At 36.6% G+C, this 13,528-nt stretch overlaps 1 protein-coding gene across 1 annotated transcript; it reads left to right on the forward strand.

Annotated features, from left to right (window-relative positions):
* Positions 1 to 3,039: 3,039 nt before the first annotated feature.
* LOC129090149 (uncharacterized) lies at positions 3,040 to 7,397 on the forward strand. The gene is made up of 6 exons (XM_054597687.1): positions 3,040 to 3,198; positions 3,322 to 3,666; positions 3,764 to 4,099; positions 5,865 to 5,981; positions 6,203 to 6,261; positions 6,922 to 7,397. The coding sequence occupies exons 1-6, from the start codon at positions 3,156 to 3,158 to the stop codon at positions 7,045 to 7,047; spliced, it is 1,026 nt and encodes a 341-aa protein (XP_054453662.1). The 5' UTR covers positions 3,040 to 3,155; the 3' UTR covers positions 7,048 to 7,397.
* Positions 7,398 to 13,528: the final 6,131 nt, after the last annotated feature.

The raw sequence follows: 13,528 nt of genomic DNA on the forward strand, positions 1-13,528 counted from the left end.
GTTTAAGGAAGAGTCTTTGAATATTAATGCATAATATATCTGTATATATGTAGGTCTATGTTTCTGGGCCTAACAGAAAATCCTGAAAAAATCTCTGTACAATCTTAGTTAAACAGTAATCTGTTCATCAGTTTGATTTATCTGCAGAAAAGATGCATCCAGACATTTGCCAGAGTGATACACAGAGATAGAGGGGACATATTAAATGTTTTACGAGCTAGCCAATTAAGAAGCTCCACATCATCAATGATGACCCGCCCACTGCTGACTGTCAGTCAAATCAGCAGGAAGAGCACAGCGTTCAGAGGAGGGCTGTTAGACCGTCCGTCCTCAGTACTCACTTCACTTCTTCTCAGAGAGGCTGCAGCAGAGCGCCACTCTCACAGTATCACATTCACCTGGAGGCCATTTAAAAGTTTCTGACTGACGTATTTTTATCTGATGGAGAGAGCCAGTGTGAACCCATGACAAAACCACAAATAAAATAATAAAATCATTAACAAAGTGATTAAAATTAAACAATCCTGGGCCACTTTATTTACAGTGGTTGACATCCCCACAATAACATGAACAGGAACAACTGACAATATAATGCAGCCCAGTAAAACACCACAAATATAATTAACAAAACAGCTTTAAGATTTCCTGCAACTTGAAAGATGTAAAGAGAAAGAAATAAGAAAGACAACCTATCTATCTACAGTATAAGACCGAAACCTCCAGAACATTTGTCAGACCAGCTCGTTGTGGTTTGTGGCCTTCATTAGGTTCAACATATTGTTTACAACAAGCAAAAACTTGCTTTGTACATTCACACACAGACACACATAGACACACATTCACAGTCGCCACTGACAAACAAGTGATGCGTGGAAACTTAAGCATTGTTGTGGTTGGGCTTCAAACTAAGGTGTCAATACAAACCTTCCTTTCTCACTCCGTTTTAGCCTCAGAAGGCTCGGCTTGACTGATGTTTTACCTTTTTTTTAAAAGGCAAGTGGAATAAGACACTGGTTTTAAAGATTATTATTAATATAATACAACTTATGTTGGAGTATGTTGAGGGTTCAGGAGGGTCGGACAAACGCACCTACCCAGTCACAGTATGTCATGACCGTTTTTCATCACACTCTCTGTTCATTTGTAGTTGCAGACAGAGGGGGAGGTACTTATCATTCACTGGTACTACTCTGGTCTATTTGTCAAGTGCAGAAATTTTGAACTTAATCTTAAATTAAGTTTACCGGATATTCTGCAAACAGGTGAGCCAGCCTTGCTTTAGTCTGTGGTGCAGTGAAAGACTGGAAGCCAATGATAAGAACAATAAAACAAAACAAAACTATGCAACCAGGATATTTTAAGATTGCACATGCATGTTTGTAGATGGTTGCATGTTAAAAACATGAAGCACAGAAATGATTTATACTTTAAATAAGCACAGGAACAAGTAAAAAATAACACAATAAGTTTGTCTGCTGAAGCTTATTTTAGCTCTTCCCTCACTACACATCCTGTTGAATAGTCAACAGCTTTGATGGTTGGTCAAAGGGTAGAAAATGGCCGACCACAGCTTCTGTCTGTCAGTGTAGCTGTTTCATTTGGCATTGCTTGCTCTTCTCTCTACATGCAGAAGGCATTACAATTTTCCACAACACAAAATGCTCCACATTTGTTTTGTTAGCCATTCTCTGCTCTACAGTCGTGGGAAGTTGTGGTGCACAGCTACACAGCAGTTCACTGGTGCAAACCACTAACAGTGTGCTATTTGATCTCTCTCACTTTGTGTCTTAATGTGCACATTGATGGGACAAATGTAGAGGGAAACAATAATCATGGTTCTTAACAGACATTTAGTTGTAGTGTTGTAACATTATAATTAAATGGGTCTGTTCTTAATGTTATTGGTTTTACTATTGCTTTTTGTGCTATAATAAAGTAAAGTATCTGTTTAAAAAAATAATAAATGAATAACAAACCAAACCATTTAAGAGTGCTTGCAAGACCATGAAGATTTAGATCAAGATCAAGAAGTGCTAATAAAGTTAACAAGGTAGTGAAATGGAAAATATGAAGAAGTCCATTGTGCTTTTGGGTTCACTGCCCCAAAAAATGTATATGAGTTGATAAAACTGCATTGCTTCATCTTAATGACAAGTTGTGCATTCACATGAGCCCTCTATCTCACACTTTAACTTGTTTGAGTCCAAACAGTTTCCGGATTTTCATTGAGAGGAGCTACTGGCAGCCACATTCTGTCACCGCAAGGAGAGCCACTGTTTGTTAAAACAACAATGCTGCTATAGCATCAGTTATATCAGTGTGATTCTGAATAGTCCTCCTTTATACCTGTTAGTGTTCCCTGTTAAATTCAGATCAAAAATTTCAGTCCAAATCCAGGATGAGTTTTTTAAAGTACCTGACTTTTTACTAACAATGAAAGCTTCTCAGATAGTTCTGTGTAACAAACCATCTAGCACTCTAGGTTATTTTAAGGCAAGTTGTGGAATTTTCTTGCAGAAAACTAAATTAATGCTTAATGTCTGTGTTCAATTGAGTCTTAATTTCCTCATAAAACATATGAAATACCTGTTTTGTTTTACTTTTTAAGAAACTTCATAGTTCAAAGCCATGTTTGCTAGATATTACTCGTACTAGCTTTCCACATTGCAACATTTCCCGGCATGTAAACTGCTACCAACTGTTGACCAGTAGAGTACCATGGAAACTCAACGGACAGCAGAAAATAAGTATTGTGTCACCTCTGTGCATGTGCATGCGACTAAAATCATAATATTGCTGCACATTGCGAACTTTAAATACACACATGCAGTCAATAATACCGATTTAGCTGTTGTTGAAAGACTTTTAGTACTTGCTCTTAATTAGACAAAAAACACAAAAAAACTACTGGTTTCCACAAAAACAATAAATTCAGTCATGCAGTCTAAATAAAGATTCTGCTGTGAAAATACAACTCAGTACATGTAGATTTCCTATCTAATGAAAACAGATCAAAGGATTGCTAAATGAAGGGGGACGGTCATTTTCTATGTTTCAGCCAATCATTCTACTTTGTAAACCTTCATGACCTTGTGACTACATCTTCCATTTGGCTGTGTGACATCAGTAGTGCAAGACAAGAGTGCTGTACCACAATGATCGGAGGACTGGCTGCTTTGATTCTACTTTGTACAGTGTGTAAGTGCAATTCTCAACTACTCTAAGACAAGATAATGTAATAATCTTTGGTAGGTTTGATACTTTACCTGTTAACTTATCTTGTGCTGTAACTTTGTTACCGTCTGTGTCTCTTTTCTTCAGACCTGATTCAAACTGAAGATGTTTCTCACCAGGTCTCTTTGACTTTGGTTGAACTTGGTGGAAATGTTACTTTGAAATGTCCAGTTTCTGAGAAGGACGTCAAATCCTTTAACTGGTACAAGCAGCCTCTTGGATATATGGTCCAAACAGTCCTTACTGTTTTTTTTGGCAAAATGTCAATTAGTGAGGAATTTGATAACTCACGGTTCACAGCAACAATAGAGAACGCTCAGTATTTACTCACCATCAGAAATATCAGCAAAGAGGACGAAGCAACATACTTCTGTCTCAGTGGAAATACCTATTCAATAAGTCCTGTTAATGGCATCTTCTTGGCTGTGAAAGGTAAAATATATTTTAAGTGTTTGTGCCACATTTTTAAGTCAAACAAATTATTTAGATCAATAATTTCTTCTGATGTCTTTTTAACTGAATCACACAGATCATAATGAGCAGAAATCTCTCTACGTGAAACAAAGTCCGGAGACTGAGTCGGTCCAGCCGGGCGGCTCAGTGACTCTCCAGTGTTCACTTCTCTCTAAGAACAAAGAGAACAGAGTCCAGTGTCCAGGTGAACACAGTGTGCACTGGTTCAGATCTGGATCAAGAGAATATCATCCGGGCATCATTTATACTCACAGTGATAAACAAGAAGAAAGAAGTTGTGACTACAGTCTGTCAAAAACTATCCAGAACTCCTCTGATACTGGGACTTACTACTGTGCTGTGGTCACATGTGGAGAGATCCTGTTTGGTGAAGGAACCAAAGTGGAAACAAGTAAGTTTTAAAGTCTTATTTAAATTATAATACATCTATACTGATTATTATTCTGTTGCAATCCAGGTACAGTGCTGATAATAGAAAAAAGAAACCAAAAACATCTTCTGCTCAATAAAATTATACCTACTTTTAGGATTTTGCCTTTTTATCTAGTAAAATACTTGATAGTTTTTATCCCTTTAAAATTAAAATTGATCAGCTTGAAGTGCGTGAGGGGTGGTTAGTTGGATTTGTGTTTCAAAGGGCCACAAAACTCGACGGTTAAAAATCACTGAATTAGCTCATTTTATTTAAAGGCTTCTTGCCGTGATGGACTTATTATGACATCAAGTGCTAAGGGCATCTCTAGTTCAGTTGGGGTTTGGCTGCCTCCGCTTCTCTTCCCCTCTTTGTTAGTTGTGAGTTGCTGTTTTTTCTCTGGTTCCTGCAATACACTGTCACATCATGGCCTCTTTGCTGCTCTCTTGTGTGCTTTATGTGATCCTTTTTGAGCACCTACGATGCAAACTGCAACCTATCTCTGTATCTGAATTATTGCATTAATACAATGTATTTTGGGGTTAGCTGTGGCTCAGATGGTAAAGCGGATCGTCCTTTAACAGCAAGGTTGGCGTATCGATCCCTGGCCCCTACTGTCCGCATATGTTGTGCTTAACCGAGACACTTAACCCCAAGTTGCTCCCCAGGCAAATATATTAGCCCACTGCTTTTAATTCTTCGAATGGGTCAAACTTTTTGTACCTGTATGTTTATGACAAAAGTTAAACTGTCCAAATATAGCTGTTTTGTATCAAGCCCCTCGGTAGGTTTTTCTGTCTGGCTGAAGTTACAATGGCAGCATAGGTGAAGAGACAAAACATTGTTCATGTGTGAGATTATGGATTCAGTTTAATTATTTGTGTTTTGTATTTTTTTTTATACATTTTCTCAAATTTTTGGGATAATTGTGTTAATTTAGTTTTAAATCCCTAACCCTGTGAAGGTCAATGAGCCTAATGTTTACCCATATCCACCATCCTTGTTTAGCAAGTCATGCTTACATTTGCCATTTAGTAATATCAAAATATATTGTGGGACAAATACGAATTTTGACCGAACTTCGCCAACCCTGTGATTAATGGTCTGAGCCACAGATATCTACTCATGTTTCACAGATTCATCGTCAGTTGTTATAGAAAAAAAATGTCTTGTACGGCAAACAAGTCAGGTCTGTAGTCCCTTATTGTCACGGATTGCGGTGTGGACACAAAAGCAGAACGACCAGGAGACAGATAAAGTTCTGGAGCTTTATTCAAAGCGGAGAACTCAGCAGACAGACAGGCAGGATATGACTCACAGAGGGAAACAGGCAGGGGATCAGGCAGACGGAAACCAGAGGAAGCGGAGGCTAAACTCGTGGTCGGGGACAGAAGGCTGAGTCGTTGACCGGGGCAGAGGCAAGGCAGGGAAGTCCAGACAGGCAGGGTCGGCAACGGGAAATCAGTCCACGGGAAATTGCTGGAAGGTCTGACATAAATGCAACGATCTGGCCCTGAGTGAGTGGATGACCGGGGTTGATATACTGCAGAGTTGATGAGTAGATTGAAGGCAGGTGTGTGGCTTGGAGCAGGTGAGTATGCTTGGCAGTAATCAGGGCCATGACACTTATAGTCAGTTATGTAGCTGTAGACAACTGTTATTACTGAATAAACACGTAAAAGCAATAGCATTTTAGTTATGTGTTATTTATTTGTCTCGTTGGTATTTTTTTCTTTCCTTCCAGGACCAGAACTGGGCACATCCCTCATTGTGCTTTGGACTCTGCTGGCCTGCTGTGTGACTGTTATTGCAGCTCTAAGTATCTCCAGAAATCAAAAGCCAGGTTGTGAACATTGCAAAGGTAGGTTCATCGTGAGTGTGTGGATTATTTGATACATTAATCAATTTAAGTGCTGGCATTGATTTTTTTTCAACCAGTTTTTTGCATTAATTTAAATGGTTTTGAAATTTAGTCAAAAACTGCTGACATCGTCAGTTAGTTGTTGGTCCTGAGATTAAAGACATTGAAGTGAAATGACAAAAATAACTTTATTGTCTTAAACGTCTTGCTTTCATTAACAGGAGAAGCTTCCAATCTTGCTCAACATGACAGATCAGCTGAGGATCAACCAAGCAATGTGGTAAATATAATTTAAATATCATCTGATTAATGAACACCTAGAATTGAATCATATGGTTAATCTGCACTGGAATGCTGCTTTACAGAATGTAAACACACAGAACACGGCAAAAACTTTCTTTAAAGACCAATTGAATGACCTCTAAACTCGCAGGGATGTAAAATGTTGGTCTAGGAACCAATCACACCTGGCATCCATCCAACAATTCCTCCATCCATGTCATCTTTGTGCAATTGCTTGAAGGTCTGATTCTCTTGTTTTTCGTGGGTCACCATCCATCACATATTTATTGTAAATTAATGTAAATTGCAACTTGTTATTTCCATTCCTGAAATTAGATGCAGCTCCTCGCTCAACCCTGTCTCCTAGAAATTACATTCGTAAACTACTAAACTTGTTTCCCAATAACAATATTTTTGCCTGGATTATGTTCAAAGGTCACGTTCTGTCTGTTTTACGTCTTTCTTCAACGGAACACTTCACTAACTGCTTTAAAAGAATGTTCCTGGCTCAAAAATTTGTTTTCAATATAAATCAGCAATCTTTGGGTCCTTTACAGAAAATAAGATATAACAATTTTTAATGTTTAACGTTAAATCCAGTACAAATTGGTTATGGTCTCACAGCTGTTACATCTAACATCATAATTATCATCTGCAGGATGGTGATTTGACAACAGTGAACTATGTAGCGCTGGATTTCCACTCAAGAAATGCCAAAAGATGGAAGAATGACAGGGAGCTACCACAGGAGTGTCTGTACTCTGGCACAAGAGACCCTGAGTGACGTGAAGTCACCATGAAGAACGAACATCTAACATGTTCATAGAGTGATGCAGGAAGGAGTCATGAAACCAGAAATTAGATTAGCTTAGTACAGAGACAGCTTTTGTTTTGTGATGTTGCCTGGATGAACCAAATATATAAATGTATTATCATTCTTAATATAATTGTATTGTTTTAGTATTATTATTACTTGTGAGATTAATCTTGAACAATTACTCAAATTTGAAAGAAATAAGAATGTGAAAAAAAGCTTTATTTCCTTTAAAGAGAAAATCCATACGTTCTTCATATTGTGATATTAGACATTTTTGTCACTCATAATGTAGTTGGTTTAATAAAACACCTGCTGTACAGTCCAATTATTTTTTTTCAGTTTGACACTGTGTTAGGTTTAAAGTTATTGGACCTGAATAAAGTTTTTGACACAAAGACTGTTGGCTGGATGGCACCACTCTTACTGAAGCTTGCTGAAGTCTCATCTATTAGGAAGAAAGGTATCAGAAAGTAGAAGTTGGTGGTTACTATGCCCATGACCTTCAAGTAGAAATGGGAGGAATGTTGCTATGGATTAGTTGGGTCAATACATCAAAACCAACAAAGGCGTGTTGGGAACACAATTAGTCCAATTTTGGTGAGTCTTGGGTGGATAGGAAACTTGAAAGCACAAAGTGTAGTATAGTATCTATCAGCAGTACCTCCCTGGAGATGTCTACAACATCACTTGATTATATATCATTTGATTATATATAGGCAGGACATATATTGTTTTAAATCTATCTGATCAGACTATACAATCAGGGTTTTTCTATTCTTCAACTTTCTGCAATTGTAGATTTTGCTATGTCAGCATGTCTAATAACTCCAAAAACTTCTATTGTGGCAGAAGTTGATAACATGAAGTCTGACTGGGCCGTTTCAGTCATTTCAAATTAAGTCAATTAATTGAACTGATCTTGATTTCAGTCAAGTTGTGGTTAATTTTTCATATTGTGGAAGTAGTAAGATTTAGTTAACTTGCTTATCAGACAGAGATCCCATCTCCAGGTCAGGGTTCGGATTGTTATCCACGTCCGAGTTGCCTGACAGAAAATCCAGAGTAACTTATTCGGATCCTGATGAGAGTACCTGAAGAGGTCAAACTACGATGATATACAATCATGTTCAACCACATATTTGAACTGGTGACCTTTTCACAACCTCACCTGCGCTGGCTTTTTGTTGATGCCGTCTGATGAACCGTAGTAAAGGTATACTCGACCAGAACCCTCATAAGGTGCTCCCACTGCAACATCCCTCAAATATTTACATTAAAACAAAGTGGAACGACAACAACATGAGTTGGAGACAAGGATGCTAAGTGCATTCCAAAATTGTCTTACAATCTGTCCACTAAAAAAGAAGTCCTAACTAGAGTCAAAAATGCTAAAAACATTTTTGCACAATAACTACATGTAGTTGATTGAGCATTAAGTGTTTGCTCATCTGTTATTCAAGATGTTTTCAAGCTTTTGAGAGAAATATTGAGCTTTTTAGAGAATAAACATCTCCCTCACAAATGAAAAGCCCACTTCATAAGTAACACAGTAACCTGTAAAATAAGTAATAAATAAAACTTGAGCTCCCTTGCTCGTCTCATTAAACCCAGGGGTTTTTGCTCCTTCAGGTTTATTTTTTTCCGGAGTGACCAGTAGCTTAAGGTGGGTATCCTGTGTTTCAATGAGTACTATGTCCTTTAATTGCCCCGTGTGTCCACAGAGGTCGCTGCTCAGCTAAAGTGTGTCTCACTTTGAAGTGTCGACTAGAAAAAAATCTGAATTTAGTATTTAAAGATTAAAACAAGTATACTTTCTGATTCTTTAGTCAGTGTATGATACATTTGACATTAAAACATCTTAACCTCCATAAATATCTTGGTTGATGTCTCCTACCCTTTTTCACTGCGTGGCCCAAAACTGAGTCTTCAGGTCCAAGAAGTTGAATTGGATAAATTTTCTCCCAGTTTTATCTGTTGATATAGATGTAGACTGCTCCTCCAAACAAACCATCTTTAACAAAGAACTCTGGCGCTCCGACAGCGAGGTCCCCCCACCTGCACAAACCAAAACTACACAATGCACAACACTGAGAACCATCACATTATGATTATAACAAACAGGGAGAAAACCTAAGAATCTTTATCTGCTTTATTATATATATATATATATATATATATATTGGTGCATTGTTTCACCAGGTGGCGCCAGAGTATTTGTTAACAGAAGATAAAGTGGTCCAATTTGTGAGGCCTTCAGATCTGCAGGTGACCTGCCAATTACAGCAATCATCATTCATATTATTTATATATTATGTTGTTGAATAAGAAGTAGTAGCATTTGTAATATGTGTAATAATGTAAGTAGCAGTTGTTGTAGTAGTTTTGGTGTTATGGTTGTGCTGTTGTTTGTAATTTAAACAAAAGTTACTACAAACAACAAGAATGTACTTACACAGCGATCAACACAACACACGGCATTTAAAATGAAACTAAATGATAAGTGTGTTTAGTTTGGAAAGAAATAAGTTCAGGGGAAGCGGTGGGCTATGATGCATGACACATTAAGAAATAGTTGGTTTGAGTTTGGCTCATACTTTCTGATTCATCAACTCTCTGTTTGACCTCCTGTCTCTCTGTGATGGATTTTTAAAAGAAAGAAATGCACAGAATGAACCGATATAACAGAAACTTGTAACCGGTGTTTACAGTTAAAATAATGTAGTAATTTTTACGAGATTCTTTGGTTGAGGCTTTTACACACACATTGACAAACTATGATATATCGACAATTCAGCAGCAGTGTGGTTGAGTGTTCAGAATGATGTGTGAATCTTTAGGGGCCATTTTGTTTCTTGACAAGATTTTAGTTCTAGTTTCAGAGCAGAGTCCAATACTTATCACGCATTTTCAAACAAGGAAAGTGTAATAAAATATATATTTTTTACAATAGCAGCTTGCAAGAATGGACACACACAGGCACAGACACATACCTAGGCAGTGATACCACAGAGTGTTTCCACTGCAGTAGTTGGGGGATGTGGTTTTCTTCTTTAGTTGTTGAGAAGAGGAAGAGTGCTGCTCACTCACTGGTCCCACCTACATCTTTGTGGCAGCTGCTGCTCAGACGCCTTTTCCTTTGACCTGTTGGTTGACCTTTACTCAACCCTCCGCTTAATGTCAGTCTCATGTACATATTGTGCTACAGCTAGCATTTGGGTTAGCTTAGCACAATGACTAGAAACAGGGGGGCTAGCTATACTTAATATTTTGTACAGATTAAACAAATGATATATAACATAAATGTGTTAATTAACAACTTCTAGATGGTAAATTAACTTTCATTTGTATAGCGTCCTTCTAGTCTTCCGCCCACTTAAAGCGCTGTACACTTCATGTCAGTATACATGTCAGTATTCACCCATTCACACACAATCACACACTGATGGCAGAAGCTACAATGTAAGGAAGGTGCCACCTGACAAACAGGAACTTAACTAATTCACATTCATTCCAATTGGAAGATGACCTGCTCTATCTCTGAGTACAGTGATACTAGTAGACTAGTAGGCAAGCTGTGCTTCCCTGTAGCTAAGTTAACTGGCTGTAGCTTCATTTGCAAAGGTTCTCTATACAAAAGAGCATTAATAAAGCGTCAAACCACTTTTTGTAATGTCAAGATATAGTGGAGAAAGTAAGGATACGTGAGCAGAGAATAAAGTCAGTTTCCCTCTTTGTTTGTTGTAATCCATGACTCTCTAAGCTTTGTCTACATAGATGGGCTGGCCTTTTAGTGCTTGTTAGTGCATCTAAGTGTGCCGCACTAGCCAGCTCAAGGCCACTGCTCAGCACTGTTGCCGTTGTTAGCACTGTTAGCTTGAAACCGCCTCAGGCGCGATATATTTGGAGGCACTAAATATGCCCTTAATTTTAATTTAGCTCTTTTAAGATCAAAATGTATCATATAAGGTTTAACTGCTCAGACTACAACCTTGTGCTTTTGAATCCATTTCCATGTTAATGTTGGAACCCACTTTAATGTCCCATTAAAGTACTGAACTATGGCACAGAACTTAGTCATGACAGGGTTGTATATTTCTCTACTTTTACAATGACCTGGTTTAAATGCTATATGTCTACAAATCTTATACACTTCTACTGGTGACATTTGTCATGATCTGCAGACCCAATAATGTGAATACCATCTTTTGAACCCCCAGTCACATCAAGTTCTTCAATTGTTGCTACTTTATCATGTAAATGTGGGTAAAACAGTGATGTCTTTAAATCCCCACTGACCTTTAATTTGACCTTCAATTTAGGACTTTGATCCCATAAACCTGAAATATTCTAAAATGTATCATGAAACATTTTTTGATACTGAACTTGGTTAGTTTTTTTAAATACCAACCATCATTATTAAACAATATACAATCTAATATTTAAAAACAATTCTGGTTGCATGAGGTTGAGTGGTAGACATTTAACTAAACGAGTACACATCCAGGAAAGCAGAGTCTTTCTTTCTTTATAACTATCGTGTTAACTGTTTTTTCTATATTTAGCCCGCCGCGGCTTCTTGTACCCTAGCTACATATCCTGTTGATGCCCAGAGTCATGTACATTCTGAGTAAACCTGCTTGGCGGTCTGTCAAAGCAGAGAAATGGCCAGCCACAGCCCAAATCTCACAGCTCAGCCGTTGCGTGTGGCTTTCCTTGTTTCAAAGCCATTTACGTGAAAATAGCCCCACCGCAGTGCTGTGAAATAAACAAGGTAAAAGACCAGTGTAGATTCAAACAAACTATTTTTGAGTAGCTACATATGATGTATCCATATTTAGCATTTCAGAAATGATTTCTGAGGCTCTTTTTATTTCCATATAGAATATATAAGAGATATATAAACTTTTTGCAGCTATTGTAAACCATAAAATTAATTATTTATTCTTACAACATTCACTTTAAATTCATGATTACAGTATCATTGGCGATCATGTGTAGGGAAAATATCAGATCAAACGTTAAAAATCTGTGTTTTTTTTGTATCTTCAGAGGAAAGATGGATTTAAGTAGGTTACTTCAGCTCTATTTATGTAACTTGTAGTCTCGCGTGTCACTTAGTTCCTGAGATGAGAAGATGACATGCTCGGAAGTGGTAAAGCCCACCAACGGACACATATACAGCAACCTTTTATCATCAAAGCACAATACTGGCTACCTGATGTGCATTTAGGTGTTGGGAGAAGCTCTTATCACAAGTCTCTGATTTTATTGCCTGCTCTCTATTACAAAACAGAAAGAAAAGAAGAAACATGATATTAACAATATTTAATGTCCTTTAGGGCAATGTGATTACACAATTTTATTTAAACAACATGTGATTCAGTGTTTGAGTTGCTCTTAAAATTTTAAATATTAAAACAGGAAGAGTATCTGTAACATATTCCCCAGAGCAATTGTCATTTTAACAACAATTTTAAAAGGATATTGTAACGGACTGAGTGACAAATATCTAATCATAATGTAAAAAATGATATATTAACTAAATGAAACTATATATACAATATATCATATTTCTAATATACATGTTAATATTTACATGTATGTAGAAATATAAAATATAAACATATACAAAATAAATATAAAATGTATTAAATGATATATAATAAAATATATATATATATATATAACATATTTCATCTTAATTCTCGTAAATTCTTATCTTTCTCTCAGAACATGCCAATTTATAAATAAAAATAGACCAAGTTACACACAGGATGTGTGAATGTCTTATGTTGTCAGTTTAAACCATCAGGTGGTGCTGTAGGACTACTTTTCAGTCCAAATCAATGACATGCTGAGCTTTAAAGAAGGTTTAGATCCTGTCAATCATCAGAGTTATATCTGTGTTTTATAAGACCGAGAGACAGAGAGTTAAAAGTGTGATATAATATATATCTTTTTTTAAATTATGAAACTTCTGTTCTTAAACTGGCAACTGTATTTACATTTTTATTTATTTAGTAAATAAAATGACTTAAAGAACCTTGAGTAAACAGAACAACGCCCCTAAGATCCAGTGGAGTAGAAGTAGAACGTAGCACAACATGTAAATAATCAAGTAAAGTACAAGTACATTAAATTATTTTTTTAGTTAACAGAGATTGAGTAAATTGACTTAATTACATTCCACAACTTAAATGTTATAATATATATATATATATATATATATATATATATATATATATATATATATATATATATATTAAAACATTTAATCTAAGCATACTGGGTGGAGTCACAACTGATACTCAGAACACATCAAAACATAACTGAAAAGATATAAAACTAACAGACAAACTCTTAAAAATGTAAATATATAAATATTGTGTAAAATGACTCTTCATGAATGAAACCTATAAATAAAATGTTCTTCAGTTTCATATGTGGA

The sequence above is a fragment of the Anoplopoma fimbria genome, chromosome 4 (assembly GCF_027596085.1).
Source record: "Anoplopoma fimbria isolate UVic2021 breed Golden Eagle Sablefish chromosome 4, Afim_UVic_2022, whole genome shotgun sequence".
Classification (NCBI taxonomy): domain Eukaryota; kingdom Metazoa; phylum Chordata; class Actinopteri; order Perciformes; family Anoplopomatidae; genus Anoplopoma; species Anoplopoma fimbria.